At 44.7% G+C, this 23,188-nt stretch overlaps 1 protein-coding gene across 1 annotated transcript in view; it reads left to right on the top strand.

Annotated features, from left to right (window-relative positions):
- Window positions 1-23,188, top strand: part of ITGB3 (integrin subunit beta 3) — an 88,863-nt gene that overhangs the window by 1,982 nt on the left and 63,693 nt on the right. The window contains exon 2 of the mRNA XM_033918966.1: window positions 20,208-20,293. Coding sequence (XP_033774857.1) covers window positions 20,208-20,293 — 86 coding nt within the window. The remainder of the gene's footprint in view (window positions 1-20,207; window positions 20,294-23,188) is intronic.

Raw genomic sequence — 23,188 nt, 5'->3', positions numbered from 1 at the left:
TGTATAGTTCCCATGGTCTCGCAGCTACAGATTGCTCCTACCAGCACCTAATCAAACCTGCCCCCATACTAGGGTTACCAGACATCTTTTTAGAGGACTGTCGAAGTGCCTGGAGGGATTTCCAAAACCCAGAAGTTTGTCCAGGTTTTGGAAGTCCCTGAGCTGAGTCACGTCTGGAGATCCTCTGTGCATGCATGGATGTCTGCAATGAGGTCATTTGCACATGTGCATGCGTGTGATGTCATCATGTCAACATCCATGCATGCGCAGGGGCCCTCCAGATGCGGCCCTGAAAACTGGAGGTTTCTATGGGGTGGAGCTGGGGTAGAATGGGACGAAGCTGGAGGCAGAACAGGGCAGGGCTGAGGGCAGAATGGGGTGGGCCAGGTGTCCTTTTTATTCAAAGAGGAAATCTGGCAACCCTACCCCATAACCTATCACAGATCCACCCATTACTGCAGTTACATGCCACTTCCTTCTTAATGGACCGATTCAAACACACATGCTTCCTCTTCCTGGTCCATGAGAACCTCTGCAAGCCTATGAGGTAACCTTGTCCTTCCATCACCCATGTAGGGTTACCAGACTCCAAGATTTCCTCGGACATGTCCGGAGGTCCAGATAGCTTTTCAAAACCTGGCACTTTGTCCAGGTTTTGAAAAGCTTCTGACATCGGGACGGCATCCACAAACACGCAGATGCAATGAGGTGACATCACACGCACACACGTGATGCCATTGCATTGCATGTGCGGATTAGTGCTGCCCGATACAGGAAAAAAAAATTTCGATTCGATTCAGCCTATTGAATTGTTTTTTTGATTTGATTCGATTTTCCTGCCCAATTGGGTGTTTTTTTCAAACATCATGGTGGGTTTATTTTATAGCCTCTTCACCCCCTTTGCCTTCTCCTAACCACATTGGCGTTTTGGTGTAATCAAAATAAACAAACAAAAAATACTTTTCCTCTCTCTGTTAAATCCTAGCTCACGTTTGTGGTCTAACACCAGCTCGGCAAGATACACGTTTCAAATCTGACATATTGTAATCACAAAACAGAAAATAAAATTAGATTTTCTACCTTTTGTTGTCTGGTCATTATTCAAATCTTGTTGATCCCAAGCTCTGCTTGTCCTCTGATAACTTGCTTGCCAAGGTCTCCTTCTTTCTTCTTTCTCCGTGCTAACCATCCATCTGCCATCTCTAACCTCCCCTTCCATTTCCCTTCCCTCCAGAGGTCTGGCATCTTTCCTTTTTTATCGTTTCCCTCTCTTTTTTTCATCAGCCTCCCTTTCATCTAGCATCTCTCCTTTCTTCCCCACCACCCCAGGGTCCACCATCTCTCCCTTTCTTTTCCCAACTACCCTCCTATCCAGTATCTCTATCCCCACTCCACACCATCCCTTGTGTCCAACTTCTCTCCCTTTCTGTTCCTTCCCTCCCTAAATCCCATTGTCCATCATCTCTCTCCTTCTCCTCTATTTTTAGACCCATTATTTCTTCCCCCCCCAAAGTCCAGCATATGCATGTCTCTTTGAACCCCCCCTTCCATCCCTCCCTCTGTGTACTTCTACACCAGGGCCCCCCTCCCCTGAAGGTCTGTCCCCTCTGAAGGCCTGCACCTCCCCCTGAAGGCCTGCATCCCATCCCTGAAGGCCTGTCTGCCTGTCCCCCCTGTAGGCCTGTCCCCCCGACCCCTCCCAAAGGATTGCTCCCCCCCATAAGGCCTGCATGTTCCCCCTAACCTCCCACTGGTGTCCGGCTTCCCCCCTGGCCTCCCCGAACCATTTACCTTATAGGAGCAGCCTGCAGAGAAGATCGCGGTGCTAGTAATCTTTGCAAACTGCTTCAGAGCTGTTGCCTCTGCCGCGGTCCCACCCCTCCTCTGATGTCAGAGGCAGGATCGCGGTGGAGGAAATCGCTCTGAAGCAGTTTGCAAAGATCGCTAACTCCGTAGATGACGTCACCCACATGTGAGAATATCTGCCTGCTGTCCCTGGATAACACCTGTTACGGTAAGTAACTGTGCTTTCTCTGCAGGCTGCTCCTATAAGGTAAATGGTGCGGGGAGGCCAGGGGGAAGCCGGACGCCAGGGGGGGCAACCGGTAGCCAGGGGGGAAGTCGAACACCAGTATTTCCCGACTGACCCTACCCCCTCACCCTCTAAAGCAGGTGCGACAGCAGCCGGCCAGCAAGAACAGCGCTGCCGCTCCTGCTTTAGGGGCAAGGGGGGAGGGTCATCTGAATCAGGAAGCCAATTGTTTTTTGTTTTAAATCGATTTGAATCGATTCACCCGAAGTGAATCGGTGAACCGATTCGAATTGGGAATTGGGTAATACTAGTTCGGATGTCATCCCGACACATCAACAGGTTAAGGGAGTGGGGCTGGAGGTGGGATAGGGTGTGATGTGGGCGGAACTGGGTGGGCCTGGGGGGCGTGCCAATTGGTCCTGATTTTCCTTCGGGACAATGTGATCAGGACTGGCTCTAGAGATTACGGTGGCAAAGCCCATGGCCCGCTCCCAGTCATGCCCCATCCCAATCTATGCCCCTTCCCCCAGCCAGTTCCCTTTTCCGACGCTACTGCTCAGATGCAGTTTCATAAGCCAACTGCTGCAAGGAGGAGAGGGAGAGCCAGCAACAGTGTCGAGCAGTAGCGTCAGAGGAGAGAGATGCAGCACTTCCCTCCTCTGATGCTGATGCAGACCTTCCCCCTTCGCAGCAGCTGGCCTATAAAGCCACACCCTGCTGGGACCGGACATCAGCATTAAAAGGAGGAGGTGGAGGGAAGTGTTCAAGCCTCAAGGTAAGCTTAATTTATGGGCTAGTGATATCATGGCCCTGGGCATTTGGTGCACTTTAGCACTGGAACCCTGGTCCACCTCAGCTGATCCATAGGTTAAGCCAACCCTGAATGTGTTCTTTTCCTGTGGAAAGAGGGCTTACAACTTGCAGCACCATTGTCCATTGAAAAATCCCAATTGAATCTACTTCCTCAATCAAAATCTTAGGTGTCATCATTGACAACAAACTTTCCTACCGTCCCCAAATTAGAGCTCTTGTTAAAATCTGCTTAGGCTCTTAGATTCTCATTATCTTAATATCTTGATTCACTCCCATGTCACTTCAAAAACAGGCTTAGGCAGGCAAGCAGGAGGCAGGAAAAGAGAAGAAGAGAGCAGAAGGAGAGAAAAGCAGAGCAGAGAACAGGAGAGGGGAAGAAGAAGCAACAAAAGGCAGGAGAGAGCAAGGGGCATCGGTGAGAGGTAACTCTCCACCCCCTGATATCATCCACCAGAGCTCCTCCTTAAAAGGGGAGGGGCCAACAGAGCTCAGTTAAACAGGCTTGAGCAGGCAAGCAGGAGGCAGGAAAAGAGAAGGAGAGAAAAAAACAGAGCAGAAAACAGGAGAGGGGAAGAAGGAGCAACAGAAGGCAGGAGAGAGCAAGGGGCATTGGCGAGAGGTAGCTCCGCCCACCCCTGACATCATCCCCCGGAGCTCCTCCTTAGAAGGGGAAGGGCCAATGGTGCTCAGCCGTTCAGTGTGCATTGAAGGCGAGCATTAGCGAGAGCGCCTTTGCGAAAGGGCCTTGAGAAGGGCCTTAAGAAAGGACGAGCCACCACTAAAGGAGAGCAGAAGGAGACCACAACAGGCGCAGAGGACACACAAACAGGCAGACAAATAGGACACAGCAGGCGCAGAGGACACACAGCCAGGCAGACACAGAGGACACAGCAGATGGAGAGGACACAGAACCTGGCAGACATAGCAGGTACAGAGGACACACAACCAGGAAGACACAGAGGACACAGCAGGTGCAGAGGACACAGCAGGCACAGAGAACACAGAACCAGGCAGACACAGCAGGTACAGAGGACACACAACCAGGCAGACACAGAGGATACAGCAGGCACAGAGGACAGCCACAGCAGACCGGCGAGTGGGCAGCAATGGAAGCAGCAGACAGAAGCAGGATGTTGAGCTACCCAGTTTTCTGCACCATCTGCCATATCTCCCCTCTGGGAGGCGGTCTTATGTATGCGCTCGATGTGGAGAACGAGAGCCTGAAGAAACAAGTCAGACTCCTGGAGGGCAGAATACTGGAACTGGAGGCACTTCAAACAGTGGAGGATGAAGACAGAGATGCAGAGAACATCAAGACAGAGGATGCATAGAACATCAAGAAAGAGGACACCATCGCCGAGAGATGGAGAAGTTCATAGAGGAGGCATACAGGGATGCCGTGGAAAATCACCAGCAACAGTGGAACTGCTGAGATACACCTACAGAGAGTGTGGACCACCCGACGGACAACCACCAGGAAGAAATGTGTGACACAGCAGCGAGATCTGGAAATATGCATCAGCAGGAATATGCAGTGAGAAGCTGTTTGAGACAACCTCAAGGAGAGGGGACATGTCATTTTAGTGAGCATGAAACCTCTAATTGGTTAAAAACTGGGCATTAAAAATTGAATTCTTCCTCTGGTGGAAAATACTATCTCCCCTTCTTCTATTAAACTGTGCTAGCAGTTTTTAGCACAGAGAGCCACGCTGAATAACTCGTGCTGCTCCCGATGCTCATCGGAACTCTAGCTAGCTAGCTAGCGCAGTTTAATAGAAGAGGCCCTATGTAAGCTGGTTGAGGAGACTGGATGAACCATACTCATCTTTTTCTGCTGTCATTTACTATGTACTTTATGGGTGGGGAGACGGACATTATGATTTTGACTCCTTTTGCACATGTCAAGTTTGAAATACATTGTTGGGTGCCCTGGAGAGTGATACAAAAGAGCCTTATTGGGGTTTTGGTTAAGGCATCACTGGATGGCCCAATGGCCCTGCCAGCAGTTCTGTTGGACTGTTACATGGGGAGAGCCTGGGAGAGGGCAGAAGCTGGGGGAGGAAAGAATTGCTGATGGAGTTCGGGGAAGCTTTATCTACTATTCTAAAAACACTCAGAACTGAACAGCCTACAGGACTGGGAAGGAAAGGAAATGAGACACTCGGTGAACTAGTGATGCAGGCTTTCCATTATCAGCTGCCTTCAGGCTGTCATCTCTTCCCCTTCTAACTGGTTGACTAGTGACAAGGAACACCACAATAACCACAGCACATGAATCAGGGACTGCCAGGTATGGGGTGTACATGAAACCCATATTTTGCATTTTTGGGTCATTTTGAGATTTTTTTTAGTCAGTGTTTGAACTTTTTTTTAAACCAAAACCCCAGAGGGTATCCCTATTATCAAGGCTTCGAAGAACACCAAGAGGTGAAGGAATAAAGACCAGTATGGGGGAGGAGAAGAAATATAATTAGACTGCTCCAAAGAGGCTGGGGAGAGGAGTAGAACCTTACATCTACAGACTTGAGCTGCAGAATTTATTTTTTTAGAAGGAATCACTTCTTGGGTCTTGAAGGCAATCACAATTCAGAAGGATAAGGGCCCTCAATCTTGGTATTTTATTGTTGCTTTTAATGGGTTTAGGATCTAGAATGGAAATTGTGCAACAGCATAGGGGGTAGGGAATGTTCTTTGCCACTTGGGTCAATTTTTTGGAGTCACAGTCTAGAGGAGGGGTGTCCAACCTTTTGGCTTTGCAGGGCCGCATTGGCCTAAAAAATGTTTCTGGGGCTGCACAAACGCTGCAGCAAGACAAAGGAGGGAGTCGGCAAGACGGTAAACACCCGGAGGCAGCAGAGGAAAATACTGCATCGCCCTCGACCGGAGCCACACAAAATACTTCACGGGGCCACATGCGGCTCTCGGGCCGCAGGTTTGACACCTCTGGTTTAAAGGCTGGATTGTGCCAGGGAGCAGATTTGCATCACATTTCAAAAACTAGACCATTGTAACATAAACATAGTAAATAACAGTCCATGTAGTCTGACACTGCATTGCATTATAAATTCATTATTACATTAAATTATCTTTTTTTCTTAGTTTTTTTCTGGGCCATTAACGGTAACTATGGCAAATTCTAATCTGTTAACTGTATATTATGTATGCTAGCATGTAACCCATTCTGAGCTCTTTGGGGGGGGGGACAGGATAGAAAACTAACTAAATAAATAAAGTCCACCTAATATTGTTCTTAGGTTCCAGCTACCGGAGTTGACATCAAAGCTCACTCCAGCCTATCATAAGAACATAAGAAGTGCCTCTGTTGGGTCAGACCAAAGGTCCATCATGCCCAGCAGTCTGCTCACACGGGGGCCCACCAGGTCCAGGACCTGTATAGTAACCCTCTATCTATACCCTTCTATCCCCTTTTCCTTCAGAAAATTGTCCAAACCCTTCTTGAACTCCAATACTGTACCTTGTCCTATCACGCCCTCTGGAAGCGCATTCCAGGTGTCCACCACCCATTGGGTGAAGAAGAACTTCCTAGCATTGGTTCTGAATCTGTCCCCTCTTAATTTTTCCGAATGGCCTCTCGTTCTTGTAGTTTTCGAAAGTTTGAAGAATCTGTCCCTCTCCACTTTCTCTATGCCCTTCAAAATCTTGTAAGTCTCTATCATGTCCCCTCTAAGTCTCCGCTTCTCCAGGGAAAAGAGCCCCAGTTTTTCCAATCTTTCGGCGTCTGAAAGGTTTTCCATACCTTTTATCAAATGTGTTGCTCTCTTCTGAACCCTCTCGAGTATCGCCATATCCTTCTTTAGGTATGGCGACCAATATTGGATGCAGTACTCCAGATGTGGGCGCACCATCACCCAATACAATGGCAGGATAACTTCTTTCATTCTGGTTGTAATATCCTTCTTGATTATACCTAGCATTCTATTTGCTTTCTTAGCGGCCGCTGTGCACTGCGCCAACGGCTTCATTGTCTTGTCGACTATTACCCCCAAGTCCCTTTCTTGGGTACTCTCACTCAATAACAGCCCTCCATCGTGTAGCTGTATCTCGGGTTTCTGTTTCCTACATGCAAGACTTTACATTTCTCTACATTGAATTTCATCTGCCATCTCATCGCCCACTCCCCTAGTTTGTTCAGGTCCCTTTGTAAACCTTCGCAGTCCTCTATAGTCCTAGCCCCACTAGATAGTTTGGTGTCGTCTGCAAATTTTATTACTTCACACTTCATCCCTGTTTCTAGATAATTTATGAATACATTGAATAGCAGCGGTCCGAGAACTGACCCCTGCGGAACACCACTCGTGACCCTCCTCCAGTCCGAGTAGTGGCCCTTCACTCCTACTGTTTCCTACCTACCAACCAATTCCTGATCCTTCTGTGTACGTCTCCTTCAGTTTCCGAAGTAGGCATTTATGGGGTACCTATCCAAATCATCTTTGTTTGCGGGATACAGACCATAGAGTCTATCCAGAACCATCCTCATGTTGCAAATTGCTGTATTTCCCATTGAAGCCCTATTCAGGACAGACCAGGCAAGTCTGCCTGGTACCGGCTTTAGTTCATCAATTTATACCATTCATTTTCTAATAGATCTTCTGTGGTTATCCCACACTTTTTTGAATTCAATCACAATTTTCCTTTTCACCCTTGGGAGGACATTTAAGGCATCCACCACTCTCTCAGTGAAAAAGAATTTCCTAACATTACTCCTAAGTGTACCACCCTGCAACCTCAATTTATGTCCTCTAGTTTTACCATTTTTTCTTTCCTGGAAAAAATTTGGTTCTATATTAATATATTTCAAATACTTAAATGTCTGTATCATATCTCCCCTGCCCCTCCTCTAGAGTATACGTATTCAGGTCTTCCAATCTCTTTTCATATGCCTTTTGGCACAAACCCCCTACCATTTTCGTCGTCTTCCAAGTCTTCTTATATCCTTAGCCAGATTGGCCTCCAAAACTGAACACAATACTCCAAGTGTGGTCTCATCAATGACCTGTACAGGGGGCATCAATAACTCCTTTCTTCTGCTGGTTATGCTTCTCTCTATACAGCCCAGCATCCTTCTGGCTACAGCCACCATTTCGTCACACTATTTAGTTGCCTTCAGGTCCTTGGACACTATCAGCCTCTCACCTCCCAGCACATATGGAAACAGAGATTAGGGGTAAATGGACAATACTTGGACTGGAAAAGCGTCACGAGTGGAGTGCTGCAGGGTTTAGTGCTCTTCAACATATTTATAAACGACCTGGAAATTGGTAGTTCAGAGATGAATTTTGTCTTCTGGCCTACATCCTGTTATCCACCCTGGCCAGGTACTTAACACTTTCTGAAGGCAGATGGCTCAATCCTTTCTTTTGTGTTCTTGGGTCAGGCAATAATTCCAGCTGAAGGAGCTCTGCTGAGTCCAAACTTGCACAACATGTTCAAATAAGAATGTAATTAAGTGCAAACAGTTTTTATGTCTTTAATTATCTTTTCCTCATTGCTGAATTGATGGTGTTGCAATGTAAAATCTGTCAAGTAGAATTATTTTCTCCTGCCTGTATTACTGCCTGCTTGATAACTATGGGGATTGGATTCAGCTGCTGCAAAAATGGTGCTGACACTGCAGGATAATGGGCTGTCTTTCCTCTACTGATACTCCAGGGCAGTATATTGTGTTGTGGGAGTTACTGACACAGCTTGGCAGTTCTAGGGGAGGCACTGAGCTTTGGGAGGTAATGTCCTTCCAATACTGACACTGCAAGGCAGTGCTAAGAGAAGTGCTGAGCTCTATGGGGTGCTGTCCTTCCAATACTGATGCAGCAGGGCAGTGCCAAGAGAGACACTGAACTCTAGTGGATGCTGTCCTTCCAAGGCAGTGCTGTTCTTCCTATACTGCCACTGAGCTGCAGGGGGAGATTTAAATGAAGGAACTGCACTGTGAGAGGAGCATTTTTTTCCGCTCCCGGCACTGTAGTGTTGATCCTTCTGAGAACCCTATGGAGGCACTGTCATCGATATTCTTGAAAAGTATGAAAATTCTAAATAGTGACCTCAGGGCAGGATATTTTTAAATAACAAGAGGGTGTGGCCAACATGAAAATCATACTCTCTTAATTCCAAAGATCATATAAGTATTCCATAAATATAATTTATTAGAGCAAAAGAATACCCCAGAATACATTTAGGAAGAGGTGCAGCAGATCAAGATACCAGTGCAAGTAAGAACTACAACTGTGGATGTTTCTAGAGCAACCCAGGCAAAAGTTTCTTCAGTATAAATCTCAAGTTTTGACATTGGGTGCTATTTTTTTTCTGAAATTTCCAGCCAAGTGTATGATTACTTATTTAAAGAAGTCTTATGGCGCCGATCCAAGATGGCAACTGAGAGCAGGACGCGCTGAGTTGCTCGTCTCAGAACAGCGATTTTTGGAAGGAATTTCTTAACGGTAGTTTTACTTACCGTGATGCCTAAGAGACGGGCCGGAGCGCTGCTTCTGCCTCCTGGAGCTCTGGGTCTCAGCAATATTTAGGATCTTCTGAGGCTTATGCAGGAGGTCTCGGCAACATCGGATGGTGGCCTGCTGAGGACACAGGGAGGCGAACCTACGGTGGACACTCTTGGGCCTGACACTACTCTAAGCCCCGATGTTAGGGGGCCGCCCCCGCAGCCTCAGATTACCAGCTCTCCCAGGGGCGGGGAAACCCCGGATTCTGAAGTATTCTTTTCTCCAGAGGCAAGCAAGGATCTTCAGGAGAGCTTGGAGGCTGGGGCTCGTACTACAAGGGCCCCAATGGAGATATATGGGGCACTACCATCTCAGCATGAGGGGGAAGGACAGAAGACATGCCCCAAAGAAAATTTTCAGAACGGTGAGCACTTTACACTCACACAAGCTCCAATTGTATTGATTAAGCCTGCTGAAGTGACTCTAGATTCCATTTGGGACTTAATGGCTGATGTTGTTAAGACCATTACTCCTACCTTTCAACAAATTGAAGGGAAAATTAAGGAACATAATAAAGAATTGAAGGATATAAGGAAAAAAAAAAATACTTCTAATTCATCTATTCAGAAAATTGAAAAGGAAATTATAACATCCAAACAATTGCAAGAGACTTTAGTTAAAGATAATATTAACCTAAGGAAGAAAATTGAAATGCTTGAGAACAGCTCACGTAGTAATAATTTAAGGTTAATTAACTTTCCAAGACTTGATTTGGTAACACCTAGAGATATGCTTAAGAGATATCTAGTGGAAATTTTGGAGATATCTGAAGAATTGTTACCATCATTCTCACGGGTCTATTATTTGCCTGATAAAGGACAAAACCAACAGCAAAAAGAAAAATCTTCAGACCAAGAACCCTTAAATAGTTCACAAATTCTAGAGACATCTGAAGAAATTGGATATGTTTGGAGATCATTTCTGGCCTCTACATTATGTCCCCAGATGCATCTGACTTCCAAATGGCAGAGAAAGTATGGGGCAGGAATTGGGACCTAATCCTTTTCAACATCTGAGAAGGACTTGGCATCATCAGCCACTATGATTATTACTTTAGCCTTACCAATTGATAAAACATGGTTGTTAAAGCTTTACTTTAAAAATAGACAAAAAAGTTTCCTTGGTCACAAAATACAAATGTTTCCAGATTTGGCACAGGAGACGCAAAAGCGCCGCCGTGAATTTCTTCTTTTGAAACCTGGGGTTATTTCTTTGGGGGCAACTTTTTATTTGAAACATCCGTGTAAATGTACTGTGTGTTACCGTATTGTTAAGTACGTGTTTTTTTGAACCATCTCAACTGACAAACTGTGTGGCAATGTCTCGTCTGAATGGAAGTCATCTTTGAGCCCTATAATTTGACTATTGACGACCTCATTTCAGTGCTATAGCTTTCAGCTTCTTGAGTAATTATTAGTATTTTTCTTTATGTTTCATCATTTTTTCTTTTGACTCTTGGATCCTAAGTTGAGGACTTGAGCATAAATAGTAAATTTATCAACTTATGAGTTATATTTACATTGTATTTAATATCTATGCTATTATTGCTTTCTGTACAAGTGAAATACTTGAAATTTAAATTGAAAATCAATAAAGATTTAAGTAATATATCAGAGAAGAAAAAGACTTATCTTTTAAAAAAATTTAAAAAGCTTACCTTTTTAAAAACGCATTCAACCTTTCACCTTCTGTCTATTGATCAGAAGTCTCAAGTCTTGAAACTATTTTACCCTTCCTTTTGCCCATTTCTTTTTTGTTTTTTTTTCTATCAAAGAATTGTAACTTCCCCCCTTTCCTCCACGACTCATGTAAGTTTTACCCAACAACTCTGAAGTTATTTTGTTTGTTTTCATACCCTGTTTTTTTATCAAACTGTACATCGCTTAGTAAACTAAATAAGCGATCCATCAAATATTAATAAAAACTTGAAACTTGAAAACTTGAAGTCTTATGTGGGATTTTTTAACCTCATCAATTAGAGAGATTCCTGTTAGATAAAGAGGCTGTTACTGGGAGTAAAAAAGTGGAAAATTGATGCAAACATTTCCTGTAATGATTTGCAGATTTAAATATTTTTTTCCTTCTCTCTCCCATGATGTGGACTCTTATATTTGCTTTAGAATGTGAGTTTATTATGTATGATCATAAAAAAAATACCCCAACTACAACTGTATTGCCAGCACTGAGCAGGCAGCACCTGGCTCAGAGGTTGTTGAGATTCCAGGCCCTGCAGTCACATCTCCTGCGTGCCTCACTCATAACATTTCATTGTGTGGCTGGCAGCCAGGTGCGTTGCCTATACACAGTACAGATAGGTAATATCCCTGCAAACTTTGTTCTGTTTTTCAGGGCCAGCAGGGTTAGATTTAAACACATGCACAGGGTGCCAAAACACAGCACCTAGGGTGCCAAATTCTGAAGGTGCTCAAAATGGGAAGTGGGACCCTCACTCTCCAGTCTGGGGAATTCCTTTCCCCCACTGGTCTTCTCCCTTTGGATGCCGTAATCTTAAATCCAGTGCCGTGAGCTTGGGCGTGGAAGGAATAAGGGAAGGAGGGTATAGGGTTATCTTGCTCTTCAACTCTTTCTCCATTTCTCTGCTCCACCAACTCTTTCAGTGCCATGTGCTCATCACAACCCCTGCTATTGTGACTGAGAGGAGGAACTGTGAACTCAGCTAGCTCTTATCACTAAACTCAGCTTGTAACATAGAAAATCAACAGTGAGATTTCAGTTTAGCAGCCAGGGTAATCCTGGGTGTTGTCTCAACTCTGTTTTTTTATAGATCCTTCTGCCCTGGTGGAAAAGAGAGACCTCCTTTGTTTGTGTTGATTGTAATAAGACTTTCTCTGTGCCATGTTTCCCAGCTCTAAATGGGGATTTTCCTAGTGGGAAAATGTCCTTTGATGATTCAGGCCCTATGAGTCCCAGCAAACATTTCGGTATAACTTGACCTTCACTAAAGCTAAATCTTTCAGAGAGGTTTAGAAACTTGCCCCACACTTTTTGAAGCCGCATTAGCATTTTTTATCGCTGGCCACAGTGGTAATTTAAATTGTTGTTTGATTTGTACACGCTAGCTCTGAGTATTTTTCTTGATTTCTGATTTTGAAACTCTGGACCGACCAACTGTGAAATTTGGTTGTCGGTGTTTTCCACTGGGCCATTATATTATATTATTTGGCATCCTGCTCCTGATGAAGACACGAAACGGAGCTCTGTCGAGTGGTGATGAATGACGATGAATGACGATATGTTCTTGGTTTGAGTGGTACTGTGTGTGTAAATGTGTGGGGTTGGTAATAGTCTGAGCCCCTGGTTATATGTCATAGTTAATTGTTATAGTACTGATACTTTATTAGTCACTATAGTTGGGTTATATGAGTGATATTCACACATTTTTTATATTTGCACTTGAATGTTTGAAATTCAATTGGTACTTGAGTCATTGTACTTTATTTTAATGAGAAAGATTTTGCTGCTATTATAGACAGGAATTCCTGTATTGGTGCTGGCACTGGCACTTTTCATGAGCATACAATTTGTTATCGTACTGTAGTTATTTGTTTCTCAGGGTCTGGGCAGATTTGCACAATTAGCACAATTTTGCACATTACAATTATTTTAATGGATCCTCATATTTATTTAGATTAACTTTTAGATGTTATACATTAATTTATTAATTTAAATGTTTTAGTATTTATTAAATTTGAGGTTTAAAATCATGCATGTGTAAATCTTTAACCACCATTCACATATTTTCCTTAGTTTTCATAACTTACTATATTTATTGTGTTGGTTTAGTCTGTGATGGGGTATTTGTTTGTTATGTCCTTATATTCCCCTTGTCCCTGAACTATAAGCCTGTATTTTTTCACTTGAAATGAATGATTTTGTTTATAGAAGATGGTCACAGATTTGATGATGTATGAGGCAATTCTCATTCAGACGTACGTCTGGTGCTAGTCACCTGTGAGACTTAGCCTGAGCCAAAAGGTTCCCATGATTCATGGTGGGCTCATACTGATATCTTTGACCTTAACTTCATTACTGTTCTTGTATTTAGTACAGCTACAGACTTCTGACTCAGGCACAAGGGGATTTAGCCAACTTTAGGAGTATTTTGATAATAGTTTTTATTGGCTATATATCTTGTAGGGTTTTCTTTTTTACTCTAGGTTAGCCACGCTTGTAATACTATATTTGCCAAGCTTCTTTTGCCATACTATGCTTGTCATGCTATGCTTCACCATACCATGTTTTATCATATTGTTTTACCATGCTTTGTTAACTCTATTTTACCATCTTTGTCAGACAATGTCCTGCCATGACTTAGTATAAATACGCTTTATTATGTATGCAAACTTGTATGTGTGTAAACTTGTAACCCATTCTGAACTCTCCTGGGAGGACGGGATGAAAAGAATCCCAAAATTAATTAATTATCTCTGACTTGAGTCTTGTTTTTGGAAACTTCCTTTCTAGTACTTTGCGAATGGCAGTATATCAAGTTTTTAGAAATAAAAATAAATAAATAACCCCCCCCCCCTTTTACTAAACCGCAATAGTGGTTATAAGTGCGGGGAGCTGTGCTGAATGCGCCACGCTCATAGAGTTCCTATGGACTGTTTGTAGTTTTTTAGTTAAAACCCTAGGACAACCCATGTACTCAATGTTACAGTAGTTCAGCTATGAGAACAATAAAGATTTAACACCTAAAATAAAAGTTGGCAATTTCAGGTACTTCTTAATAGCTCTCTGTTTCCTCATCAGCAGAAATGACTGTTTTATTACTTTTAATCCACATGAATGCACAGAAATAAAGGCCAACAGAGATTACTCAGCTTCAAGAGGGAAATTTGAGGCCTGCCCTAGAGTATTAGCCCTGCAACACTGATTTCAATGAGTGGAATTAGGGTCTACAGATCCCTTCCTGAACCTGAGTAAATTGGCAGCTCTGTGACAAACACATAAAATAATATAAACTGTAAGCTTTTAGTTGGATTATCATCTTATGCAGATTTTTGGGCATGTTGTCTTATTTTCAATACATTAATTTCAATACCTTATTTTCAATACCTGCAAAACCAGGAAGCAACCAACCTCTATATAAAAACTGTGAGTAAATGACGGAGAAATAACAAACCCCAGTGGTTCTCCGCGGAGATCTCGGAACTTGTAAAACAGAAGAAAAGAGCATGTGTATTCTACAAACAATCAGAACGACTGGAAACCAAAGAAGCCTATCTGGTGAAATCTAGAACTGTTAAAAGAGCAGTCAGAGATGCCAAACTCCGGATGGAAGAAAATTTAGCTAAGAATATTAAAAAGAGGGATAAATCCTTTTTCAGGTATGTTAGTGACAGAAAAAGGAACACAGACGGGATAGTGCGCCTAAGGAAACCCGACGGTAACTATGTAGAATCGGACTCTGATAAAGCCGAACTACTAAATTAATACTTCTGCTCAATCTTTACCTGTGAGGCGCTGGGATCCGGTCCACAGCTGCAAACAAAGGAGAGCTCAGAAGACCCGTTCTGGAATTTTGAATTTACCACCAGCAGCGTCTACCAAGAACTATCAAGGCTCAAAATGAACAAAGCCATGGGACCGGATAAACTGCACTCCAGAGTGCTTAGGGAATTGAGAGATGTCCTGGCGGAGCCGTTAGCCGCACTCTTCAATCTTTCCCTAAGCACGGGAAAAGTCCTATTGGACTGGAAAACAGCTAACGTCATTCCGCTCCACATAAAGGGTTGCAGGTCAGAGACTGCAAATTACAGACCGGTAAGTCTCACATCCATAGTGTGTAAACTTATGGAAACGTTGATTAAACACAAATTAGATACAATTCTAAACGACGAGAGGCTGAGGGATCCCCACCAGCATGGATTTACAAAGGGAAGATCCTGCCAATCCAATCTAATCAGCTTCTTTGGCTGGGTAACGAGAAAGCTAGATAAGGGAGAGTCCCTGGATGTCGTGTATTTGGACTTCAGTAAGGCTTTTGATAGTGTCCCACACCGTAGATTATTGAACAAGATAAGTTCGTTGGGACTAGGAGCAACATTGACTGCATGGGTTAAAGACTGGCTCAGTGGCAGACTTTAAAGGGTGGTGGTAAATGGTACTCCCTCCGAAATGTCGGAAGTGATCAGTGGAGTGCCGCAGGGCTCGGTCTTGGGTCCAGTCCTATTTAATATCTTTGTACGGGACCTGCCTCAGTGACTTCGAGGTAAAATTACATTATTTGCCGATGACGCTAAACTATGCAACGTAGTAGGCGGAGTTACTGGGCCCGACACTATGACACAGGACCTACTTTTACTGGAGAAATGGTCTACTACTTGGCAACTGAATTTTAATGCCAAAAAGTGTAAGGTTATGCACCTTGGTAGCAGAAACCCAAGTGGAACTTACACTCTGAATGGCGAGACCTTAACAAGAATTGTTGCAGAATGGGACCTGGGAGTAATCATTAGTGAAGATATGAAGACTGCCAATCAAGTGGAGAAAGCTTCATCCAAGGCTAGACAATTGCTGGGTTGCATCCAAAGAAGTTTTGTCAGCCAAGAGCCTGAAGTGGTAATACCGCTGTACGGGTCCATGGAGAGACCTCATCTGGAGTATTGTGTTCAATTTTGGAGGCCACATTATCAAAAGGATGTGCTGAGAATAGAGTCGGTTCAGCGAATGGCCACTAGAATGGTCTTAGTGCCCCCAGTGCCACCTTCCTATGTCCATAGTGCCCCTAGTGCCTCTGTCCTGTGTCCCTAGTGCCTCCTTTCCATGTCCATAGTGCCCCAGCACCTCTGTCCTGTGTCCTTAGTGCCCCCAGTGCCTGTCCTGTGTCTCTAGTGTTGGAATCAGGATATTGGGTTTGATGGACCTTCGGTCTGTCCCAGTATGGCAATTGTTATAATTTTGCATATGCTGCCTCCATTGTATGCAAATCTCTTTCATGCATATTCATTTTGGATAGCCTGAAAACCTGACTGGCAATGGGATACTCCAGGACTAACTTGGGAAACACAGCCTTGTGACCTTGGGTGAGTCACTTCTCCTTCCAACTTTATCCAAAATTGAGCTCACTCAAACACTGGTTTGGAAAAACAAGTAACTAGCAGCAAGTTAACAATTTTAATCCCCCTCCCCCCTTTTTACTAAACCGCAATAGCGGTTATTAGTGCAGGAAGCCGTGCTGAATGCTCTGCACTGCTCCCGACACTCATAGGAACTCTATTAGCGTTGGGAGCAGCATGCAGCATTTAGTGCAGCTCCCTGCGCTAATAACCACTATGAGTTCCTATGAGCGTTGGGAGCAGCACGGGCCATTCAGCGCAGCTCTCTGCGCTAAAAATTGCTATCTCATTTTCTTAGAAGAGGGGGGTCTGCCTTGTTCTCCCTCTGGTTATTTCCTCTCCTGATCATCAAAGCTTTCTTAAATTTATAGTCTGATGTACCCCTGGCAGCTTTCCAGTTTCTCCAAAGATGAGATTTAGATTTTCTATTATACTGGATATGCCTTTGAGCAGTTCAGCTGCACAACTAACTTAAGGACCCTGTTACTAAGCCGCAGCAAATTCTGGGATTAGCACATGCTAACCTTGGGTGTTGCTAAGCTCATTTTTAACAAGGCGGTACTGAGGCCATTTTAAATTTATTTTTGGCAAATCCCTTACTAATGTGTTCATTAGTGCACAGAACCAGAAAACATTAACACAGGAACACTTACCACCTTCTAAATGCTTCCTCATTTAAAAAAAAACCCCTTTCACTAAAGTTTGGTATGTGCTAAATATTAAGATGCCCATTTTACGCCTAGGGGTATCTTAGCATTTAGCCTGCATTAAGCTTTAGTAAAAGGGCCCCAACTTATCCAGTTAGTATATGTTTATTGGAATACACTAACTGGATAACACTTCCACATCCATGAAAGGGAAAGGGGATGGGACTTGATATACTGCCTTTCTGTGGTTACAGTCCAAGCAGTTTACATATTATATACAGGTACTTATTTTCAGTGATGTAGCGGGGGTGGGGAGGGGCAGACCTCCCCAGGCACTGGCAATGGGTCTCTGAGAGGCACCTCCCCCAACCTCCCCTTCTTCAAATCTTCTCCAGCAGTGAGCAGGCTGCCCTTTGTGCTGCTTACGCTGGCCTCACCCTCACACTGATGTCACTTCCTGTTTCCAGGACCAAGAAGTGACTTCAGAAGAAGGGTCAGCCAGCGCAAGCACCGGATATGGTAGCCTGTTTGCAGCCAGTGAAGATGTGAAGAGGTACAGGCGTGCAGCGATGTTGGGGTAGCAGGGAGCATGGCAATGTCAGGGCAGCAGAGAAGAGCACATTGGGGGTGCATGGGGCAGCGATGCCAGACACCTCTGCCCTAGGCGCCATCTTCTCTTACTATACCAATACCACTGCTTATTATGTACTTGGGCAATGAAGGGTTGAGTGACTTGTCCACAGTTATAAGGAGCTGCCGTAGTAATTGAACTCAGTTTGACTAGTTCACAGGCCACTGCACTCCAAACTCCTCCACTCCATGACACCACCACCCCTGAAACTAATTTTCAAAGATTCAGTAGCACACCATTAGCATTAGCATTAGCATGCTACTGGTGTGCTAATAGTGTACCACTGTACTACTGCAGCTCCTTATAACTGTGGACAAGTTACAGCAAAACGCTTTAATGGTGTAAGCTTGTTTTTCTGTGTTAAACACGTGTTAACATTTAACATGGTTTGGTGAAAAAGCCCTTTACTGTAGCAATTAAATTTTTGTGAGGAATACAGATACATTTTGGCTGTCTAGATGTGTGGTTATAATAACTCACATTTGCTCAGTTTGCTGGAAAAGAAATCACCTGTTATGCTTGGGTATTGCAGAGTTCTAAAGGCATATTCATTGTATACATGATATATGCTGTGTACACCTAGTAGAAATGATTAATAGTAGTAGTGGTTGCTTTCACTCAATTAGTTTATACATGCATCTGGGCTCTGTAACCAAATTTGGGCACCTATCCGTGGGTGACTTATATAGAATTGGGATACTGACTAGTCCTAGTTTTCTGACGGTTCCCTCTGGTACTCACAACTTGTACAAGAAAGGTCTACAAAGAACACATTGCTCTTTTAGTTTGTGAGCTACTTTTAAAATGACCAAGTCAAAATGGTCTACCAACAATAAAATTAAAAAAAAAACCCACAAAGCACACTGTATGCAGAGAAAATGCTAATTATAATTTATATTCGGGGTTTTTTTTTTCAAAGAGGTCAAGGCAAATGACTTTAAAATATGCAATGTCACCTCAGTAACAACTATACAAAAATAGACAAATATACCCCTTCTCCTTTTACTAAACCGCATAGTGGTTTTTAGCGCAGGGAGCTGTGTTGAATGGGGTGCTCATAGTCTCCCTGCGCTAAAAACTGCTATTTCGGTTTAGAAAAAGAGGGCCATAGAGCAAAATATAGACAGCAGATATAAATTCTCAAAATGGACACATTTTGATCACTAAATTGAAAATAAAATCATTTTTCCTACCTTTGTTGTCTGGTGATTTCATGAGTCTCTGGTTGCACTTCCTTCTGACTGTGCATGCAATATTTCTTCCCTTCTTTCTGCCTCCTGCATGTGTCCTCTCCTCCAGACCTCATTCCACTCTCCAACCAACATCTCTCTCTGTCCCTCCATGAGTCCAACTTTTTCTTCCTCTCTCCCTGCCCCCTCCTCCCCTTTCTTTCTTTCTCTCTCTCTCTCTCTCTGCCCCCTTCTTTCTTTCTGCCTTTCTTTCTCTCTCCCTGCCCCCCCTTTTTTTCTTTCTCCCTTGTCTCTTTCCAGTTAGTTGGTCATTGGAGGAACAACATCCTGTTTAGTTCCAGGAAACATGAAGCTCTGTGTCTTTCTTTCTCTCTCCCTGCCCCACAAGCCACCGTCTTTCTTTCTCCCTGCCCCCATTCCCAGCTACCTACCGACGACGATGATTTCTCCCTGCATCCCCGATGCTCAAAAGCCAGTCTTGTGCATCCACTGCACAAGCGCTGGGTCCACAAGCCTCTTCCCCTGATGTCAATTCTGACGTTGGAGAGGAAGTTACAGGCCAGCCAGGCAGCAATTGGTTGGGCCGGAACTTCCGCTCCAATGTCAGAATTGATGTTGGGGGATGAGGCTTGTGGGCCCAGCGCTTGTGCAGTGGCTGCACGCACTTGGCTTTTGCGGCGTCGGGGAAGCAGGCAGAATGCAAAGGCAATGCGGGTCTATTGCGGAGCCCGGGATGGGTTCTGCGATTGACTCGCATTGCCCTTGCAATCAACTGGCCGATCGCGATCGACCTTTTGGGCACCCCTACTCTAAGATATACAATCAAGACTGGCCAGAACAGTGGCGCCCCCCACACCCTCCTCTCTGTGCCCCCCCCCACTCCTTCCCACCCTCATTTCACACTTGTACTCTCCCCTCCTGTACCTCTTAATCTTCACCAGTGTGAGTGTCTTCTGCAGCATGCTCCTTGCGCCAGCACTGGATTTCTCTTTGTTGTCACTTCCTGGCTCCGTGACCTGGAAGTGATTCAAAGGGGAACCAAGCTGGCGCTCGCAATAGTGAAGATAATATGGAGGTACAGGGTGGGGGGGGGGGAGGGATGGCACGAGGGCAGGGTGGGGTGGAAAGGTGCTAGCGCCCCTACCGACTTGGCGCATGGGGCGATCTGCACCCTTCGTAACCCCCTTACTAAGCCACTGGACCAGAACGATCTCTCCTAGAAATGGGTCACAACACTTGAAGATTTAGGCCACCAGCCTGGGCCAGCCTTTAACCCTGCTTGTATTGCCTTTTGCAGGTTCCAGTATCTGTGCAACCCGAGGGGTGAATTCCTGTAAGCAGTGCCTGGCTGTGAGTCCCCTGTGTGCCTGGTGTGCCCAGGAGGTAAGAAAAAGGTGCACTCTACACATGGCAGACAAAGATGACATTTTTTTTCTTTAGCATAGTCAGTACTGTCAGGAGATGCAGGGGTGACATCCATCAGGATTCATAATGTTGGGTTCCCTTGTGGAATGGGTCTAAGAGGGAGTACTCATACTATTCCAATCAGGTCTTCGTCCTCTCTGGATTATTGTTCACTGGTTTTATAGGACAGAGACTTCTCAAACTTCTAAAACCATTAGCCCTGCCCTCAGCCTCTCAAGCAGTATACTGAGGCAAAGGATTCAGAAGGCTAAACATTTTAATTAGCATCAGGTAAACGTAAAGAAAGAATATCATTCTGTTCAATTTTTACTAGACAGGGTTTCTCTGTATTCTTACCACTTCTCAAATGAATACACGGTTAATCCCCAAGTTTACTTCTTCAATCCATAAAGTCTCCACCTATATTTTCCTTTCAACTTGCCTCCTCTTTATATGGAAACTTCCCCTCCCTCCATTCTCTGAACTCAGAGCTAGAGGGTGGATTCAAAAAGAGGAACTTCAACCACCCTTTGAAGCCACATCTTTTCCCCAAAGTTAGGGTTGTCAGATTTCCTCTTTAAAAAACCGTGAATACTAAAAAACCGCGAAAAATATTCTGGACGGTTCTGCCCCTAACCCCTGCTTCCCCCCAGCTATTTTAAGCCCTGTAAGCCCCCCCTTAAGCCTTACCTGGAGGTCTAGCAGGTTTTCGGGGCAGGAGCTATCTTCCCACGCTCCTGCCCCATGCAAATCGCTCATAGGAAATGGCTGCTTTGAGCTTTCGTTGTAGTCTCGAGAGACTACGGGAGCTCAAGGCAGCCATTTCCTATGAATGATCTGCATGGGGCAGGAGCGTCGGAAGATCGCTCCTGCCCCGAAAACCTGCTAGACCAGGTAAGGCTTAAGGGGGGGCTTTAAGGGCTTAAAATAGCTTGAAAAATTAAAATGTGTTTTTTTGTTTTGTTTAAAAATCATGAATGGGGGGTTATGTGGTACCTAAATGGACGTCCGAACACGGAGCTCCGCTCTAACTCCCCCAGCTGGGAGGCCGACGCTGCTGCTCCGCTTGTGCTGTTGACTTTTGGGTTTGTCTATTGTACTAGATTTTCTCATGGGTGCTGGTAAGATTGCTAGCTTTAATATTGATGGGTTGCACTCTTCTGTTAAGCGTAATAAGGTGCTTCAGAATTGTAAGAAATTACATGGTGATGTCCTGCTCCTACAGGAGACTCACCTTAGTGTCTCTGAGCACGCCAAGCTGAAGAGGGCCTGGGTGGGGGAGGTAGCGTATGCTTCATACAATAGTAGACAACGAGGCGTTGCTATCCTCTTTCACAAAAAACATCCTTGTACATTACATAAAGTGATTCAGGATACTGAAGGCCATTATGTGATTTGGGCCAGGGTCTTTTGGGGGAAAAATATGTCTTTTGCTCCCTCTATGCCCCTAATGTATACTCTCATAGATTTTTTTCTGTATTAGTGGCTGCTCTCACTCCTTTCTCAGAATATCAGCTAGTGTTAGGTGGGGATTTTAACAATACCACTGACCCCCCTCATTGAATTTAAGCCTCCCAAACCTAAATTGAAAGGGGGCAACCACAAAGGGGTGAATTTTGTCATGTGACAGCTGGGCCTAGTGGATCTGTGGCGTATGCTCCATCCTGACGAATCTGACTTCACTTTCCACTCCCTATTCCATAATGTACACAGTCGCCTAGACTCTTTACTGGTGGCCCCTTCTCTTTTGTCAGGAGTATCCCAGGTGATGATCGAAGATGGTGTCATGTCTGATCATCACTTTGGATGGAGATGCTTGACACACAGGTGTCCAGCAGTCGCAAACTGGCTGGCGTATGAATCCCATGCTGTATGAGGATGCAGAGTTTCGTGCTTTGCTTGGACGGCAGTGGGATTCTTATACTGTATAGCCAACAATACTGTTTCCAACATTTCAGAGGTGGTGTTTTGGGAGGACAGTAAAGCTATCTTAAGGGATAAAATCCCTGAGTACACTGCGCGAAAACGGAAAGCTCAAGATAAGGCACTGTTGGACTTAGCACAGCATTTGAGCGTAGTGTGGGGGGATCTCCATAAATCTGGCGCTCCTACTGCCAGGTCTCAATACTTAACTTTAAGACGTCAAATTAATGATTTACTGGCGGACAAAGCCCTTAGGGATATCCGGTTGTACAAATAAGGCAGGTAAATTGTTGGCCTCATTGGTTACTGCAAGGGCTCAAAAGCACCTTATTCCTAAAATAAGGGCCCCGAATGGGAGTGAGGTAATGACTCTGTCAGATATACAGTAGAGTTTTGTTGACTTTTATCAGGCTCTGTATGATCAAGGGACTTGCGACACTGAACAGAGGACTGCCTTCTTTAGGAACCTTCAGCTTCCGACTTTGGGGCAGGAACAACGGGATGTGTAGAACGCTCCTGTGCAAGGGCTGGAATTCAGAAAGCTATTAAGGCCTTGAAGTTAGCTAAAGCACCTGGGCCTGATGGGCTGGGTCCTGAATACTACAAACTGTGGTGGGCCCTTTTCAAGCCCTGTGTAGGGCCGTTTGTCATGGGGGGGTTGTGGTTCTCCCGAAACCAGGCAGGATAGAAGATCAGTTGGGGTCCTACCAGCCCATTTCATTGCTTAATCAAGATATAAAGTTATTTGCAGCCATCATGACTGCTCGTTTGGGCCAGGTTTTGCCCAGCCTGGTTCACCTGGACCAGGCTGGCTTTGTGCCGGGCCGATATTCGTCTGCTAATGTCCTGCGTGCGCTATCGGTGTTGCAAAATCCTGGACTTTTGGGAGGGGTATCCTGGCCAGCAGAACGCCCTCATTGTTAGTCTGGATGCTGAAAAAGCATTCGATAA

Source organism: Geotrypetes seraphini, chromosome 13 (assembly GCF_902459505.1).
Source record: "Geotrypetes seraphini chromosome 13, aGeoSer1.1, whole genome shotgun sequence".
Lineage (NCBI taxonomy): Eukaryota > Metazoa > Chordata > Amphibia > Gymnophiona > Dermophiidae > Geotrypetes > Geotrypetes seraphini.
The sequence above is the reverse complement of the archived record's forward strand: the minus strand, read 5'-3'. Positions and strand labels throughout refer to the sequence as shown.